The sequence below is a fragment of the Cydia amplana genome, chromosome 8 (assembly GCF_948474715.1).
Source record: "Cydia amplana chromosome 8, ilCydAmpl1.1, whole genome shotgun sequence".
NCBI lineage: Eukaryota > Metazoa > Arthropoda > Insecta > Lepidoptera > Tortricidae > Cydia > Cydia amplana.
This window is the reverse complement of record NC_086076.1, coordinates 3,085,365-3,102,959: the sequence shown is the minus strand read 5'-3', so window position 1 is coordinate 3,102,959 and position 17,595 is coordinate 3,085,365. Positions and strand designations below refer to the sequence as shown.

Below are 17,595 nucleotides of genomic sequence, written 5' to 3'. Positions count from 1 at the left end.
AGAAAAATTTAAATTTGAAGAATTGGTTGGCTTTTAAAATTAATAAATATTCAAACTAAATTTTAGACTCTTTTTAAACATAGCTGATAATTATGAAAAGGAAAAAGAAGCAAAATATGACTTAAAAGATTTATTCGGTGCTAAATCACAAAAAAAATATATATAAATATTTTCCGATATTATAATATTTTATTATTTTAGGTACAGTTTCAATTCCATATTTTATAGAAACTATCTCAAATCTATCTAAAAGTTTTGACAAATCGTACATCAAATGACACTAAAATCTCAAACCATCGAATAGGTATCTAATAGTTAAATTAATTTAACATCATATTCAAGAATCAAAAATGTAACCCGGTTTACGCCGCGCGCTGCCGGAAATGAACTGCGATTTGACTTTGATATGGTAGGGAAGTATGTAATATCACATAAAAATAAGATCGATAACAGATTTTTAAAACCCGAATGCCCGTGGGTAAAAATACATTCGTATTGGTTTGTGACACATTTTCCGATTGTACGTTATTCTACGTTCACAGACGAGATGTCTGAGGCATCTACGCTGTCCGCAAATTATTGGCAAATCTGTTTTTACAAAATTTAAAATGTAGTTGGAAATAAATATGCTGACCTTGCATTTATACTGGGTCAACCAAATCTTGTCAGTAGAAAAAGGCGGCAAATTTAAAAAATCGCGGCACTACGTTTGAATTATTCGAAAATCGTGTGTCATTTATATCTTATCTGTGGAACTGTTTTGTTTACATTTCATCGTTGTTCTATGTACATTGCTGCTTTTTGTTAGTTTCCTAGGGATACCATACTTTAGTTTGCTTTACATTGCTACTGACATATCCGGCTTGACAGACTATAATGACGTTGTTTTATATAGTGGCCATAGTGGCTTAATCTCGAAGCAACCAGTTATGAGAATAATTCTATAGTCCCTAAGACACAAACTTACAGATAAATAAATTTAGGCACCTATTTAATAGCACCTATAAGTAATTTTTAGAAACCATGACATGACATGACATGACTAAATACGATAGGTTCATACCTACTATGAAATAAAAGTGTTTTGGAAAATGAATGACCGAGACGTCATTCAAAAAATGAAATATTTTGCTGACATTTAAACAAATAAGGCGTATGTAATATTACAATTTTTACAAACAATAATTATTCAAAATAAATACCTGACACTTTTTCGGCCGCCAACCAGTATTTTTCAATAATGGTGGTCCAATTGCTGTCTGAATAGTAGTCGTCGATAGCGATTTTCACAAAACCCGACATTTTCGATAACTCACTACACTTGTTAGTCACTACACTGCACTATAAGCGAACGAATTCAATAATTGTCTCTATAGGTGTCTTGCTGTTGCCGGCAACAATTTGCCGTTCTGAAGTCGTCACCTGTAACAGAAAAAAGTTAGGTTACCTTTTTTGCTTGTATTGGTTATTACAATGAAAAGTTTGTTTTTCAAAAACAAAAGTTTTTTTTATATGATAGGGTTTTTCGGATATATGTAAAAACACCATTGTTTTTGAAGACAATAAGAATATTGATGTATGTAAGTTTAATTAATACTGTTCTTCATAATGCCGTTATAAATGTAATTTAAATATCGATTTATTGTTTAAAAAATTATTAAAGATCATTCGATCATAATAGTAATAATATTTGACACAATAGGTGTAATTATAAATAAAAAGGTTAGTTTTTGTAACGCAGAACACTTTTAGTTAAAAATTACATTTTCGCACCTATATTTCGCGACTGCGTAATTCAGCATTTTTACACTGATTTTACGAAGCCCATTTCACGCGCACGTCTCATTTCTCCAAATGAAAGCGAAAACTTGAGCTTCCCGCGAAAGTGCGCGCGCGCCGCGAACTCAACCACAATTGAATAGCCCGCCACCGCTCGACCAATCACGAGACACGTCACGCCATGCTACCACAAGGACGAATATCATTTGTTGCATCAAGCGGAATTGAATTCTATTACCGCTGTAAACAGATGATATTGCTGCGAGCGGCTGTGCGGGTCGCTTGACCGGTTTGGCGGTTGCATGTGTTTTCCAACTGCCCGAGTTTAATACTTTTACTGTGATTTTTCACGGTTTCTTAATTTAAAAAAAAACTTCCCGGCAAATTTACAAACTAGCAGAATATATTGATAAACTTTAAGATCACACAACTATTAAAAATAAGATAAAATAAGACTTGTAGTATCCTCTGTGTAGTACACAGTAAAATCGTGTCTGTACTTGGGAAGGTTGCGGCTGCACAAGAGATTGTGTCCGAACTCTGGGCCCGTCTTCAGACCTTCGCGTAGCCTCGGACAACGCGATTGTAATTGTGGTTTCGAAAATTAATTAAGGACAACGAATTACTATGAACTCGTTGTAGGGATATGAGTTATTATGTTATTTATGTTTAATATGATACGTTTTGAAATTGGTCATGGGATTTTAAGAAAACGTTAATGCTTTTGTCTTAACCTGTTCGTGGTTTCAATTCTTATACGATTTACGATAAAATAAAAGTTATTGTTTTCGGATTAAGTTTTCTTTTAATTTCTTGATTCAATAATGGAAAATATAGTCTTACAAACATGCAATCTGTTATTTTTACAATGTGAGATTTATTTATTTATTTAAATTTTATTGCACAAAATATATACAACAATGTACAAATGGCGGACTTAATGCCAAATGGCATTCTCTACCAGTCAACCATAGGGCCAAACAGAGATACCTTCAATTGGTGGTGGTGGTGAGAGAGTTATCTACATACATATTTTTAAAAATTAGATGCTATTCACAGCTCCTTTATTGAGTGGTTAATAAGTAGAGTATCGTTTATTCGAGTAATTCTGAAAAGTTCAGGATTATTAAAACTAGGGCAACTTCTAGACAGTAAGTCAATTAAATTATACAAAATAGCATCATCTAGAGAATCATCCATATCTTGAGACATATCCTCAGATATTCTTAACTTGCGCATCATTTTACACTAACAAAATAGACGCACAGGTGGCGCTACCGTCGGCTTTCACTTTTTTAATGATCATGAGTCCGTAATATTTTATTCTATTCTACAAATGGTATCGGATCATTCAGAGAGACTCCATTGTATACTTAACCCTACTTTTCTCATTTTTAAATTTATTCAATACCAGTAACTATTACGTAAGTATTTTGAGATGAAATAGTATATTTATTATCGCAATTTTCTACACGCATCTTAAGCATTTACCGTAACATCATCCGTAGTTCCGTACGTTCACTCGCAAAGTTACGGATGCAAGTCTACTTATATTATCGGTAATAATTAAGCACATATGACAATATTGAACTTGTATCTAATGCGATGTAATCACTCAGCAACTAAGCTACATACAGGGTGTTTCCTGTAACAGGAGCAATAAATTAAACTAAAGGCTGTACTCCTCAAGCTAACCAACATTTGTTCAGCAACTTTAAAAAATTATGAATCCTTTAGACTTGCTCTTTTCATACAAAATAAATATTGCCTTCAATGTACGCTGACATCAGTATGTTTGACGACTTTGACGTTGCTTGTCACGCTTTAAATATAACAAAATTTGCAATACTTACATTGCTTCTTAGAATAAACTTTAAAATGTAATAAAATTCAAAACATGAGTTATTTTCAAAAGTTGCTGAACAAATGTTGGTCAGTTTGAGGAGTACATCCTACAGTTTAATTTATTGCTCCTGTTACAGGAAACATCCTGTATATCTATGCCTATTTGCATATTTAGCTTGGGAAAGCTCACTGGCCGCATGGCAAGTAAGCGTAGGGATGGGCGTATGGCCACGCGTTGGGCGGACAGAATAACGCCTGAGATAAAGGTCACATTGCAGAGCCATAACCGCGAAAATCGAAGTTCGCAAATTGCGGGCATTTTTCTCTTCCATTCTAATTACGCCTTCATTGGAGTAAAAGAGACAGATCCCCGCAATTTGCGAATTTCGGGTTTCACGGTAGCCCCTCAGGCTAGCATGCACTGTGCCCAAGATAGAGCGGCATGGAGAGCACTGGTGAAGTGTCCACAGTCGTCACGTCCCGCAGCCATGAGGATACGACAAGGAAGAAGGGACATATTACGAGTATGATTAAAAAAATATAATTATATATCTTTCGGATTGGATGCAAAGATACAGGGATCGGAGCCGGTTTTGTGCAAAACCTTCGAAATAACCATATTTTTCGAATTATTTTATTCTTGAAATGTAGGACTCCGTTGTGTGTTTAGGTAACGATTTCGTATTATTAGATTGCCCAATTAGAAATGAAATAATTAGCAAAATAAAGTTACAGTTAACGAAAACCATAATTACTCGGGTTGACAATTGTCAAAGGATTGGTACCTATATATTTATTTACGTATGTTTTTAACCCGGTTGAACCTAAGCTAAGTGTCAACAACTAAAAAAGGTAATTATAATAAAACTGCACGTGTACCTATATGAAGGGGAATTCCTTACGTTTTTTACAACAATTACGCATTACAAGTAATTTTTGATCTCAGTTACAAAGATCATTATCGTTAACTATTATTTCCAAGATCTGCCGATACGTCTTCATTTCTGAGTCATAAGTGAAACGTAGATAATTATGCACGGGAATCGTCAAATGATTATTGAAATTTTAATATTATTATTTTTCCTGTCCCGGAGTAATGAGGTCCTGGGTTCCAATCCCGGTAAATGCATTTAATTGTTTGTTACCGTGGGACTATTAGGTCTGTGTAAGATTGTATGGAACTATACGTAATTACTAATTAGATACCTATTAAAACATTCGTGTGATGTTTTTATGAAACTTGCTTTCAGTTCGTTTCAAAAACCCACATTCTCTTTTAATGCCTTTTATTATGTAGGAACAGTGGTGTTATACGTACCACAATTATGATACATGTTACCATATTATGTCATAAACTAATATAATTTATATAGTTAAACAGCTAATGTTATGAATTATAGTATTTTATGCAACCGTTGTTTAAGAGAGGTCAAAAAAGGCGAGTGGCGTGAGTAACAATTTGAGGCGAAGCCGAAATAAAGACGCCACGAGTATTTTTTGACTCAGTTAAACAACGTTGCATACAATACTTTTTCTACGACCAAGCACTTACTTTGAAATAAAATTGTAAATTTAACAAATATTTTTAATTCAAGAAGTAGCAAAATTGGAGGGTACGGGCGCGAAAAGAATGAATGAATGAAATTAAAAAAAATCATGTCTATGGTTCACTTATTTGTCAGAGATGACATTTAAAATAAGGTTGGCAACACTGTATTTCATTCAATATTTTTTAAGTGGTCATTACACGAAGTATCGTAAAATCGCCAAAAAGATACTGCGTGTATGCACAAATTCTTTTTTGGGGAATAGACTAAAGACTTGTCTTGACAACTATAACGTAGGGTTTTAAAGGTGTGTGCACGACCCTTTAAATGACAAATAAAAGTACGGGAGTAGAAAATATAATTTAAATGTCTCCACCGAAAGTACGACACACAAAACAATTCACAACAGCATCACGGAAAATCTTTTAAACATTATAGCCGATTGAAAGTTAATGATGATCTTAAGTCCTTTATTAAATGCATACCCGTATTATTATATGTACTAAGAAGTACAATAAAGTGTTTAATCACGTTCGTAGTATAAAATAATGGCTATATATAATATGGCTAATGGTGGGCACTAAATGCAAACCCACGTAGTGATACGAGACCTTTGGATGGCAGTGTCAAGTGCACTGAGGAAGAAACTTAGATATAATTCATTAAAAACCTAGTATCTCAAGATAGTTATATAAGTACCTATCTTGATATGTTTATAGTGAGTTGATATGAACGCGATTCATCATACACAACACATTATCTTGTTATTAAGGTGTGGAAGAAATAATCAAAGAAATAAATAAATAAAGAAGAATTAAATCATCTACAGTCAGCTAGAAGTAGTCAGTCGACGTTAAAAATATGTTTACACTTTTCCACCTTACTCCCTTGTAATAAGGCGAAAATTGTAAACGTATCTTTGACGTCGACTGTATAAAACACAATGACACCGGTGTCATTGAATGTTGTACTTCTTGCTGGCTGTCCTGCCTTTTATATTAATAATTTAATATAATAATTTGCTAGAAGTGTGACTGTGGCTACCATGACTAATATGACTTTTTTCTGACTACCATGGTATTCAGAAAAAAGAAAACGAAATAGTGGATTGTCACAAGGGAGCAAAACGACATTATTACGGCGAGGGCGTACATTGAACCCTGAACAAAGCGAAGGGTTATATAATAGAATCCAGAGCGTAGAGACGAATTCAAGTGTTAACGCCCAAGGTGGAATTAATTTTGCTGTTATGTGACATGTATTGCTTTTCACATCACCTATGAGGAAATTATTATGTTTCAAAATAGTATGCAAAGATGTATGCAAAAAAGGAAAAAATAGTCTCCTAGAACAGAAAAGTGCTTCTTTGATCCCTCCTAGCACGGAAGAAAAGTGCCACTTTGATCCCTCCTAGCAGAGAATAGTTATTTGTTTTACAAGGGGGCAAAGTTGTTGTTTAATCGCTCGTGCTAATATAATGTTTCAAGCAACTCAAAATATGCATTTGATTACTTTGCCTCACATGTGAATAAAATGCAACTTTGCTATCGGTTTTTGAACAATCAAGAGAGCCTTTACCAGTTGGTGTGGTGAAAAGGGTTTTGACGCAAGTGCACCAAATAAATCCACACATCCGCACATCCGGACAATTTCGCCACACAGCCTTGCTATCAAAATATTTATACAAACTAACAATTTACCTTCACACACATAATCGCCGAACATGAATCCACGTTTTGCTAAAGAACCGAGGGTCAACTTTCATAAGTGTTGTGAAACTCATGTCAATATTGTGCTAGCTGTCAATGTCAATTTAGCTATAAAGCCTATCTGGGTTAAGGTGGCCGAGTTTGGGTGAGCTTTAATAGAATTGCAATTAATAAAGACGTTCGATACGGAATGTGTTTTCATTTCCCTAGATGTCGCTGTACTTTACTAAACTAGCTAACGATTGTCTAACGTAGAGCTTATAGGGACCGTGCGCGTTCAGGGCCACCTTGCGGCCTGAATCGGAAACATATGTGCACATGTACATTGCCAAAGCAAGTGCTGCCATCTACCGTTCTCGTCGGTATGTTTCCTTGTGCATATTAGGTTCTGCCATCTTGTGGGCTACATCGGAAGCATAAACGACACATTTACGCCTCGCGCCAAATCTGACAGCTCCTGTGCTGCCGCCTATAGTTCATGCACGGGGCCTATATCAAGTAAGCTTACTGATGTGCCTAAGGAAACTTTCCAAAATTGCAAAACGTTTCGGAAATTTAACGTAGGAAAAATTCGGAAAATTTCTTACATTTTTGTATGAGAATTGAAACTTTCCAATTTTAAATTTAAATTTCCCATATTTCCTAGTGAAAGTTTCATGAAATTTCCGAGAATTTATAGAATTTTATGGGAACTTTCCGCAACTTGCACATCTGTAAGTAAGCTCCGTAAAACCACCAGGTAGGGTTTGCACGACGGTATGTGAAGATGTATGGGAAGATCCGCAGATCCGGATCCAGATCCGGATAATTTCATACATTTCGGATCCGGATTGCAAACCCTACCAACAGGTGAATACTATAACTATGGTCTATAGGCTCTATACGTCTATAAAATAAATCTTATATTTTAAATAGGTAATGTACCTAAACAATAATTATTTACTAAACTATTGTGTTCGCGTTGACGTCAGAATATGCAAAAAACACTAAGTATTTTATTTAACCTCTAGCCTGTCTTGTACTAAATTATGCCTGAACAGTAGGGTGGAGCGTCGTTGTATGGGAAAAAATAAAAATTTGATTATCAATGTGGAACCAGTACAAAAACTTGCAGTTTGTCATGTAGATTGTAGTGATTATAATAAGTTTCAAAATAAACACTACTTTTAGCCCTCTACCCAGCCGCTAAAGAAATTAATAAAGGTAAATTTTCATCAATTATTTAAATATACTATTTCACTAATATATGTACATTTTATTGAAATTATATAATACTTAATAAGCGTATAATAAGTTATTGCCGAAAGTTTTGTGCCTTTTTCAATATTTATGAAATGATAAAATTTCAAACTTTCATATTAAACAGCAATTTCATGCAAAACAAGGAAAATGCTAGTGTATAAAAATTATATGAGTTATTTTTTTAGACGTTCTCGTGCCAAAGTAACGGTGTTATTTATTACGTAAAGTATCATTTTACTGCAAAAAATGGGTTACTTATATGTTTAAATGAGCGTCAAATTATGTCCTTCGGCGTCGCTTACGCCCTTTTTGGGTCATGTTCACACGTATGTTAGGCATATATTTACTTTTACTAGTAGTATTTTTATTATATTATCACGTTCAAAATAGTTTTCACGGTTCTGTAATAGTTGTAAACTCCAATTTGTGCACAATATCCGGGTTAAAGGGCCTTTTCCATAAAACCTCTATTTACGTGGTTTTCCGGTGTCATAAAAATATACGTTATGAACAAAAATAGGTATAGGAATCGAGTATATCTGTAACAAAAAGATGTTATTTAATGAATCAAACTTGTTATAAAAAAAATAAGCATAAATGAAATTTATTATAAATATGCATAATTATTGCTATATACATATAATCGAATAGTAGAGGGCTAAAAGTATATACCAATATTTTTTTTATTTTTTCCCTTAAATAATAAAAAAATTGACATCCTTTTAGAGGGGTTCCATTGCTATATTCAAGAATTTTGGATTTCGCTCCACCCTACTGAACAGTTATGCGTAAACAAACTAGGTACAATATTTCAATAAAAAAAAAACTGTACAAGAACACAGTTGAAGAGAAGAGAAACTGCCGTATTCGAACTTCGAGATATTCACAAGAGACGACACGTACTAGATCCATTCTAGATACGTTATAGTTTAGATATCAACTAGTTCTCTTTTGCAGCGCAATTCGTGCAACCAATGTCACTTTTACGTTAGATAGAGTTAGATATCTATTAGATGTGAATTGGATCTCTAAGTCATGTCTTGTGGAAATCGTTCAAGAGTATCTCCAGAATCGCGGAAATGTCAAATTTGACAGGTTAGATCTTAAACATATCGTTATCGTATCTTGTGACAAGTTTTTTAATGGTATCAGTCGATTCAGTTTGTTAGGACGACCAAATGACCAAGACGACAGCGACAGTCAAAATCACACAAAACGCCGTTATACGGTATTTGATCGTGATGTCACCATCACGACCACGAAGCCATCTTGAAGTATGGAAAACAAGAAAATTGCTATTTTGGCAGAGAATGCCATTTGGCATTAAGTCCGCTAATTGCAAGATTGACCAAAAAATTCGATGCATAACGTTTCAGGTACAGAAGACATCAACGGGAGCCCAAGGTGAACTTAAGTATTTAATTCATCAGAACCCCTAGGTGTAAATTTCATTCGATAGCGTGACGAGCGTTCGTGTTTGCGTTATGTCTATTTTTTCCATACAAAATGATACTTGACGAAAACGCGTACGTCACGTCGCGGTATCCAATGAAATTTACACTAGGGCAGGCGTGGCTCACTCCGCGATTTCGTCGCTTTGCAACAGGTGGCTACAAGTACATCCGTTCCACACCAATTTTGGTGGTTAGCCAGAAGCCGCGCGTGGCGCTGTCGCCACCTAGCGGCCATATCTGTCCTGATCGTAACAGACGCGTTTTGTTAGAGAGTGAGTCTTCTGTACCTAGTACTATTATTTATTCTGTGACTAGGGGTACCACTGTTGTAAGCAGGTTGGGTTAGCACTTGTTCTCTAATTATAACCAGTGACACCGTCGATTTAGAAATACTTAACTGGGACATAGTTCATGGCACCAGAGGGGTTACCATCGCATTTGTGAAGCGTTACGTTACGCGTAACTTAACTAGTTTTAAATAGTTTACTGTCAGTTATAAGAATATCGAAAGCATTACATTTTTGATACAAGCTTTTATCGCTGACTGGACTTTTCTTTCAACAAAACTAATCGAGTTAATTTTTAAAAACCCAAATACAACCAAAAAGTGAGCAAAATTAATGAAACTCAAGAAAATATTTTGAAGTTACGCGAATCCGTGCGTAAATCAGGTATTTATAAAACAAATGGGATCACGACCTCATCAATCAGTACTACAAGGAAATAAAAACAATGTATTTACTTTGCAATATTCATACCTACAAATTGACATTTTTCCATAATTCACGTGACGTTTTTTGCCACAATAGGCGACGTCAAATTTTGATCCCGAGCGTAAAATAGCAACTTTGACCTCATTAGGTGCGGATGAAAATTGTTTTTTTACTAACTACCTATTATATCTTTATTGTTTTTTCCTGTTGGGGCATTTTACTACGTAGAATGTTTTACCATTTTATTTTCTCGTCAAAACAATAATTGCGTTATTCTAAACGTCTGTCAAGCCTTTGCTAATCTTTTGTCCCTATCTGTCATTTCGACATTAGTGTTTCTTAGAAATAGCCAAAATTTAATAAAGGTTTGCTCATTTTTAGGGTTCCGTAGCCAAATGGCAAAAAACGGAACCCTTATAGATTCGTCATGTCCGTCTGTCTGTCTGTCTGTCCGTCCGTATGTCACAGCCACTTTTCTCCGAAACTATAAGAACTATACTGTTGAAACTTGGTAAGTAGATGTATTCTGTGAACCGCATTAAGATTTTCACACAAAAATAGAAAAAAAAAAATTTTTTTTGGCGGTTCCCCATACTTAGAACTGAAACTCAAAAATTTTTTTTTCATCAAACCCATACGTGTGGGGTATCTATGGATAGGTCTTCAAAAATGATATTGAGGTTTCTAATATCATTTTTTTCTAAACTGAATAGTTTGCGCGAGAGACACTTCCAAAGTGGTAAAATGTGTCCCCCCCCTGTAACTTCTAAAATAAGAGAATGATAAAACTAAAAAAAATATATGATGTACATTACCATGCAAACTTCCACCGAAAATTGGTTTGAACGAGATCTAATAAGTAGTTTTTTTTTAATACGTCATAAATCCCCTAAATACGGAACCCTTCATGGGCGAGTCTGACTCGCACTTGGCCGCTTTTTTTATTACAAGCTTTTTATTAAATTTCAATTTATGTATACTATGTATGTACGGGTCAAATCTTGCAAGTTTTTGACCCACTTCCCGATTTCAAAAATGAAAAGTACAGTCAGCGATAAAAGCTTGTACCAAAAATGTTATTTTTTTTACAAAAGCTTATTATGACAGTTAGTTATTGCATATAACCTCTAAATTTAATAGTCTTTGAAATATAAATATATAGCTACTATTTAATAGTTTTCTTTTTTGTCAAGAAAATTATAAACAAACCACATTACACTTTGTGCATAATCATTAATCAGCATAGATGTAAAACATTTTAGTACTTATACTTAGATAAAAATAATCACGGGAAAAAACATTTATAGTGGTTATAAACAGATTGACATCACATCCTCATGTGTATCCTGGAGGCCAATTCAAACTTACATTTTGACATAACAATGATGCCATTTTGTTCTCACTAGCCCATGCGTCTCACTCGCGCCAATACATGTACGGACATGTACGAGTGAAATGCACGCGCGAATGATAACTAAACGATAGATAAGATTAGATTTAGATTAGATTAGATCTAATATCTGGGAGACCGAGCTTTGCTACCCATATACCAAATTTCATCGAAATCGTTAGAGCCGTTTCCGAGATCCGCGAAATATATATATATATAAATAAATAAATATACAAGAATTGCTCGTTTAAAGGTATTAGATTTATTTCACAACATATGATTACAGTACAAATTACATTAATGCCAATTTATAAGAATCTATATTGTGATCGTCAGAAATACATTTAAATAATAGCAAGATACTTAATCCAAATAAATTCATAATATGAAAAATATCATTTTGATCAGCGCTGGAAGTTGCCAGCTACATGCTGTTGCTGAGATATTTGCGTGACACTTCATTATTTTTACGTTTTCTTAAGTATTTATGAATTAAAATATATGTTGTATTTTTAATGTCAAAGTGTGTTCGAGTTGGCCTTCGGTCTTACCCTGCTTAGTGAACAAAACACATAGTAAAATCCTCAAAATGTCAAGAGTCATTATACTAAATAATTTACTTAAATGTTATCTTGTTATCTGCAAGGTTTTGCAAGACTGCATACAAAATATGATGCTGATCATATCATGATGTACGTTTGTATTACATAAACAATGTGTATATGAGAGGAATCTAAATGTTTAATTACTGTTAATTAGTATTTGTGTAGTAAATGTAACGGCTCTAGAACGATTTTTAAGTGATACTGTACATTTACTGTAATTAATTGCTTTTAATAAGAAACTTTTTTGGAGCGACATTAGTCTTCATGGTTGGTTACATTTTTTTAGTGCTAATTACCCATATTTATTTCATACCAGCTGAGGTACCCGGCTTCGCTCAGAGAGTTGACATGTGATTGTGTGGTAGTTGTAAAAAAATCAAATGGCCCCAATATTCCAGCATATTCCACAACATTCGAGAGTGTTCTGGAATATTCCATAATGATCTGGGATGTTCTCGAACATTCTACAACATATTCTGGATTCTAGGCTATATCCGAATATTCGACAACATTCCAGAATATTCTGGGTCGTTCTCGAACATTCGAACCTCATGACGGATCTTGCTCTATATACCTACGCGTACCAATGGTAGCTCCGCTCCGACCCTACAAAAAAGGCTTCGAATGGTTCAGAATATTCCAGAACATTCGAAAGTGTTCTGGAATGTTCCACAATGATAGCTATTCTAGATCATTCTCGAACATTCGAAAACATTCCAGAATGTTCTGAAATGCTGTGGAGTGGAATGCTCTCGAATCCTCCCAAATGTTCTGGACTGTTCTAGAAATGTCTAGCCTCCGAGACCCGAGACACCACACCAGGTACACATTTTGTAGGTATATATTTCACGATCTATTCTGAACTTTCGTCTATTAAGTTAAGGTTCTATATTCAATAACAATACGACTGCTTCTGGGACTGGGTCTGGGCGAAACTTTCAGCCCTTATATCTTCAAAAGCACACGCTTCAGGTAAAAACGGGAAACTTCTTCATGGACGGAAGATAGAGGGCTACCACACCATATAACTTCCTTGATCGTATCGGGGCTCATTTCTGAGTTTTAGCGGCACGCACATTGTACACTTCCTTTTATTATATATATTGATTAAATATTATTTTTACCCAATGGCAGTATAAAATTTTATCAGATAAAAGTATATTGTTTACGATAATGAAAGAGCATGCACAGGTAAGTACCTACCTTTGTCATTGATTTTTTAAAGTGCATTTAAATAGTATTTTATATAATCGTGATATAATGGAGAGCTTTTCAGTCGAGTACCGTGTTTAGGCAACGAAGCTTACTGAGTTGCCTAAGTTAGGTACGAGATTGAAAAGCTTGATTATATCACTATTGTATACAATACTCTTTCTACGAGTCAACAAAAAAATACTTAAAACTAGTAGAAGAATCATATATGTAGGTAAAAAAACCAAAAGTATACAGCTAAGATGCGCGAGCAGCCGCGATACCTTCATACTCGTACGCGACACGCTTCGCGCTTTCGATTGGTCAATTTCATTATAGTTGACTAAACTGTATCGAAATGAATATTATAGTTGACTAAACTGTATCGAAATGAATATTATAGTTGAGTTGGGGTCCCATAGTGAAAAAAGTATGCGATTTCACTTTGGTATACGAAGTCTTAATTCAAGCATTGCAGTCGACGAGTAGAAAAAAAAGTTAAGTTATCCTTATAGATGGCGTGGCATACAAAAACGCTTGAAATATAATACCTAATGCAAAAGATTTGAAAAATAATGCAATAGATTAATAATAACCCACCGGTCCTACTAAGTATCCATTAAGAATGTGAATCTCAAAAATCATAATATTCATATTACAAGAGGTTTTGTAATTCGGCCTTCTGAGGTTGGCCAGTGGACCGGACGGCCTCGCGGTCGAATTTTACCAAACCCTAGCTACGAGTATAACGGTCACTGCCATCTCGTTCCAAATTTATAATCATAGTGTGTGTCCTTGACAGACAGATGGCGTGACCAAAAAAAATAAAGAACCGCTGTAATCGAACGATCTCATGTTTTTACGCGTCAAATACGATTGTCTTTGAGTTTTATGATACTGCAATTGCAATTAATGCAATTGCAATGCATTAGCCCTCGTAACAAATCGTATCGAATTATAGCATTAAAAAAAACAACGGGTTTCACTCCGGGAGTGCTGGCAGAAGTGAAAACTCAATCACTATTGCAAAATGTCTGCAGCACTATGTATAATTGAGGTTAACGCCATATAGCGTTATTTAGTCGCATTACTTGAAAGCCCTAAGCACATCACTGTTAGGGAAACTGGGGAGGGTTGATCACCCCTTTTGTTTTTAGCATACATTTTCTTAACTATTTGTAGTATTGAAAAACTTTATAGACCATACGATTCAGAATTTATCTCTTCATTAATAGTTTGAATTAGAACAGATTTGTGCAATAAATTAGACCATTATTTAATGAAAACCCATACTGTTGACTTTTACCATGTGTCCCCTATGTAAGGGAGACTTGTTTACCCCTGGTCGGGAGCCTTGATCCTAGGGGGATCAAGTGACCCTGGTTCTTGGGACACATGGTAAACAGATTTTTACCATGTCTCCCCATACCAGATTCTCATTGATTATATAACTAGGATCGCTATTAGCAATGCATCTATAATTTGTAAAATACACAGCAAACATATTTAAATTGCATCTTCCATGCTTTGAAGTTGTATTTCCGGTAATCAGAAGTCTAAGCCGAAGGGATCAAGTCTTCCAGATTTGGGGACACTTGGTAAAAAGATTTTAAGCGGCAATGTCATATTTCGAGGGTAGTATCTACATTAATTTATTCACTTTATCTACAGAAAATTAATATATGTAGATATCTAACACATATTAATCCATAATCTTATACTTTTAAAAAACAATGTAATCGTATTATCCATAAAACAACATAAAATAGGGAATCAATTTTTGAACCAAAAAAAAAGTTAAAAAAAAAACAAAAATCTAAGTTATTAACATAACATTTCTTGTAACAAGCTAAATTTTTTAAAGTTATTATTAAGGTATTTTTTAGCGTCAGATACCTACAGCAATTTTAAATTTTTTACCTATCTCTGGTCGTTATTGTTTACTATAATAAATAATTTTAGAAATATACTGCTCACGTTTCGAGGACGGTGTTTGAGCTGCATAATCCTAAAATCCTTTCTATGGACCGTCGGTTCTATAGTACATAAGGTCGGAAAGCCATTGAAATAGCATTTCATCCATAAAAATATTTATGATCTATGAATCATTTTGTAAGTACTTAAATTTATTACAATGTATATACTTGATCGCTTTGGGGGTGACATGATCCCGGAATCATATCTCCCCTGAAGAAAAAGACAAAGTCTCCCCATACATAGTAAGATTATAAAACGTGCCGTACTCGAAACGTGTGTTTGCGTATATCAATGTAATCCAAGTTAATCATCACTTCAATAAACAACAAATAAAATAAGCACACTCACTAACATCATTTCCATCTCATATTATAAAATAAATCCAGTTAAAGCTTACCGAAAATTTAATATAGTACGTAGAAAATCTTTCACCGTCCGCCATTTTTGAAACACTGACTTTTCCGATACAGTGCCATGACAGAACGTGAAGTTAGGAACGAATGAATGAGTGTTACCAGTGCAAAAAAATGTATCTCGTTTGGTTTGATTAAAAATGAAGTTTACCAAGTGTCCCCTAGGGATCGACCCTCCCCACCCTCACCTACTCGAGTTATATTAATACCAGTTAGAGCGAAACTCACTAGATGGCATTTAAATCAATAAAGAAAAACTCAAAGACATTGAAAAGTAACAGTTTTTCGATCAGGTCACGTGTCCGTCTTACGTCTTACGGTCACGTGACACCTCTCGCGAGTTTAATATTTTTCCCCATCACAAAAAGTGCACAGCGCCGCTAAAGAAGTTTTCACTTCAAAAAACTTGTGTTACGTTAAGTGTTAGGTAAAATGTAATATAACGGCTGTGGCCTGTAATACGAGCAAAAACGTACAGTACACTGTACTAATAAATAACGCCAGCAAAATTGACGATATTAACGCTTAATTAATTAACTGTCCATCGCCATATGTTTTGCGCGTGTCAAATACAGGCCAAGAATCTCAGTAATCGGCCAGTACATGCCCATTGTGCAACACGGCTCGCTCACGCAAACGGCAGGATATTGCGTTCGAAGGACTTCGAAACCACGAGACGGACTATTGCTACTTCCGATTCCTTTCGATTCAGGAACTGTTAAATTAGATAATCGGGTGTTACACAACTGTTACAAGAGTTTTGTAAGAACACCCTTGAATTGAAGAAAATCTGAGACCTAGACATTATTTCACGTTTTTATTGCGTTGTAATAATTTTTAAAGAGGATTTTAAAATACTTATAGGTTTTCTGTTGTTAAGTCTATTGAAATGTGGATATTATTCATATTATTTTTCAAGCATATTGAAACCTTGTAGGGGAGATGTGTGCAAAATGGTCCCCTTAATGGAAAAACTTTACTGTCTTCTTCCTCGCGTTATCCCGGCATTTTGCCACAGCTCATGGGAGCCTGGGGTCCGCTTGACAACTAATCCCAAGAATTGACGTAGGCTTTAGTTTTTACGAAAGCGACTGCTATCTGACCTTCCAACCCCGAGGGGAAACTAGACCTTATTCGGATTAGTCCGGTTTCCTCACGATGTTTTCCTTCACCGAAAAGCGACTGGTAAATTATCAAATGATATTTCGTACATAAGTTCCGAAAAACTCATTGGTACGAGCCGGGGTTCGAACCCGCGACCTCCGGATTGCAAGTCGCACGCTCTTACCGCTAGGCCACCAGCGCTTCGCAAGCGATACGCCCGATAGCTAAATAACACAATTTACATATTGGAAACGAGGAAACGCCGCCAGCGTAATGGGCACCATGCCACAGGCGGACCTGCTGGATGTGGTATTCTTTTTATGATTTGGTTTTTATTTTATAGGTAAGTTTCTTTTATTTAAGTAGGTAGGTATATTGTAGCCTAGCACTGTGTCTGTGTAAGATGTCCGCTAATATATATTATTATTTAAATATAATTCTAATGTCATTGTACGTTCGGATTGGTCTGTTACAAACGGTTAGGTAGCGATATATTTTACATATTTCATCAAAGAATGGGCTAAAACAAGCAGTATCTAACTGTGAACTCAAGTCCAAGTTCAAAACAGCTGCTTGACAACTGAGCCAGTACCATGAGTCACTGACAGTGTCAGAACTGACATATT

At 35.0% G+C, this 17,595-nt stretch overlaps 1 protein-coding gene and 1 long non-coding RNA gene across 3 annotated transcripts in view; one reads left to right on the top strand and one right to left on the bottom strand.

Annotated features, from left to right (window-relative positions):
* LOC134649994 (uncharacterized) overlaps positions 1–11,174 on the top strand; it is a 68,639-nt gene extending 57,465 nt beyond the window's left edge. The window contains exon 2 of the long non-coding RNA XR_010097018.1: positions 10,889–11,174. This is a non-coding gene — a long non-coding RNA (uncharacterized LOC134649994). The remainder of the gene's footprint in view (positions 1–10,888) is intronic.
* LOC134649972 (very long chain fatty acid elongase 7-like) overlaps positions 1–17,595 on the bottom strand; it is a 144,437-nt gene that overhangs the window by 41,827 nt on the left and 85,015 nt on the right. Inside the window, exons 1-2 of one of the 2 annotated variants that reach the window (XM_063504783.1) lie at positions 9,922–9,926; positions 1,203–1,317 (exon numbers count right to left, since the gene is read on the bottom strand). In XM_063504783.1, coding sequence (XP_063360853.1) covers positions 1,203–1,302 — 100 coding nt within the window. In that variant the 5' untranslated portion in view covers positions 1,303–1,317; positions 9,922–9,926. Of the gene's footprint in view, positions 1–1,202; positions 1,332–9,921; positions 9,927–17,595 lie in introns of those variants that run through there. The other variant, XM_063504784.1, reaches the window with a different exon arrangement.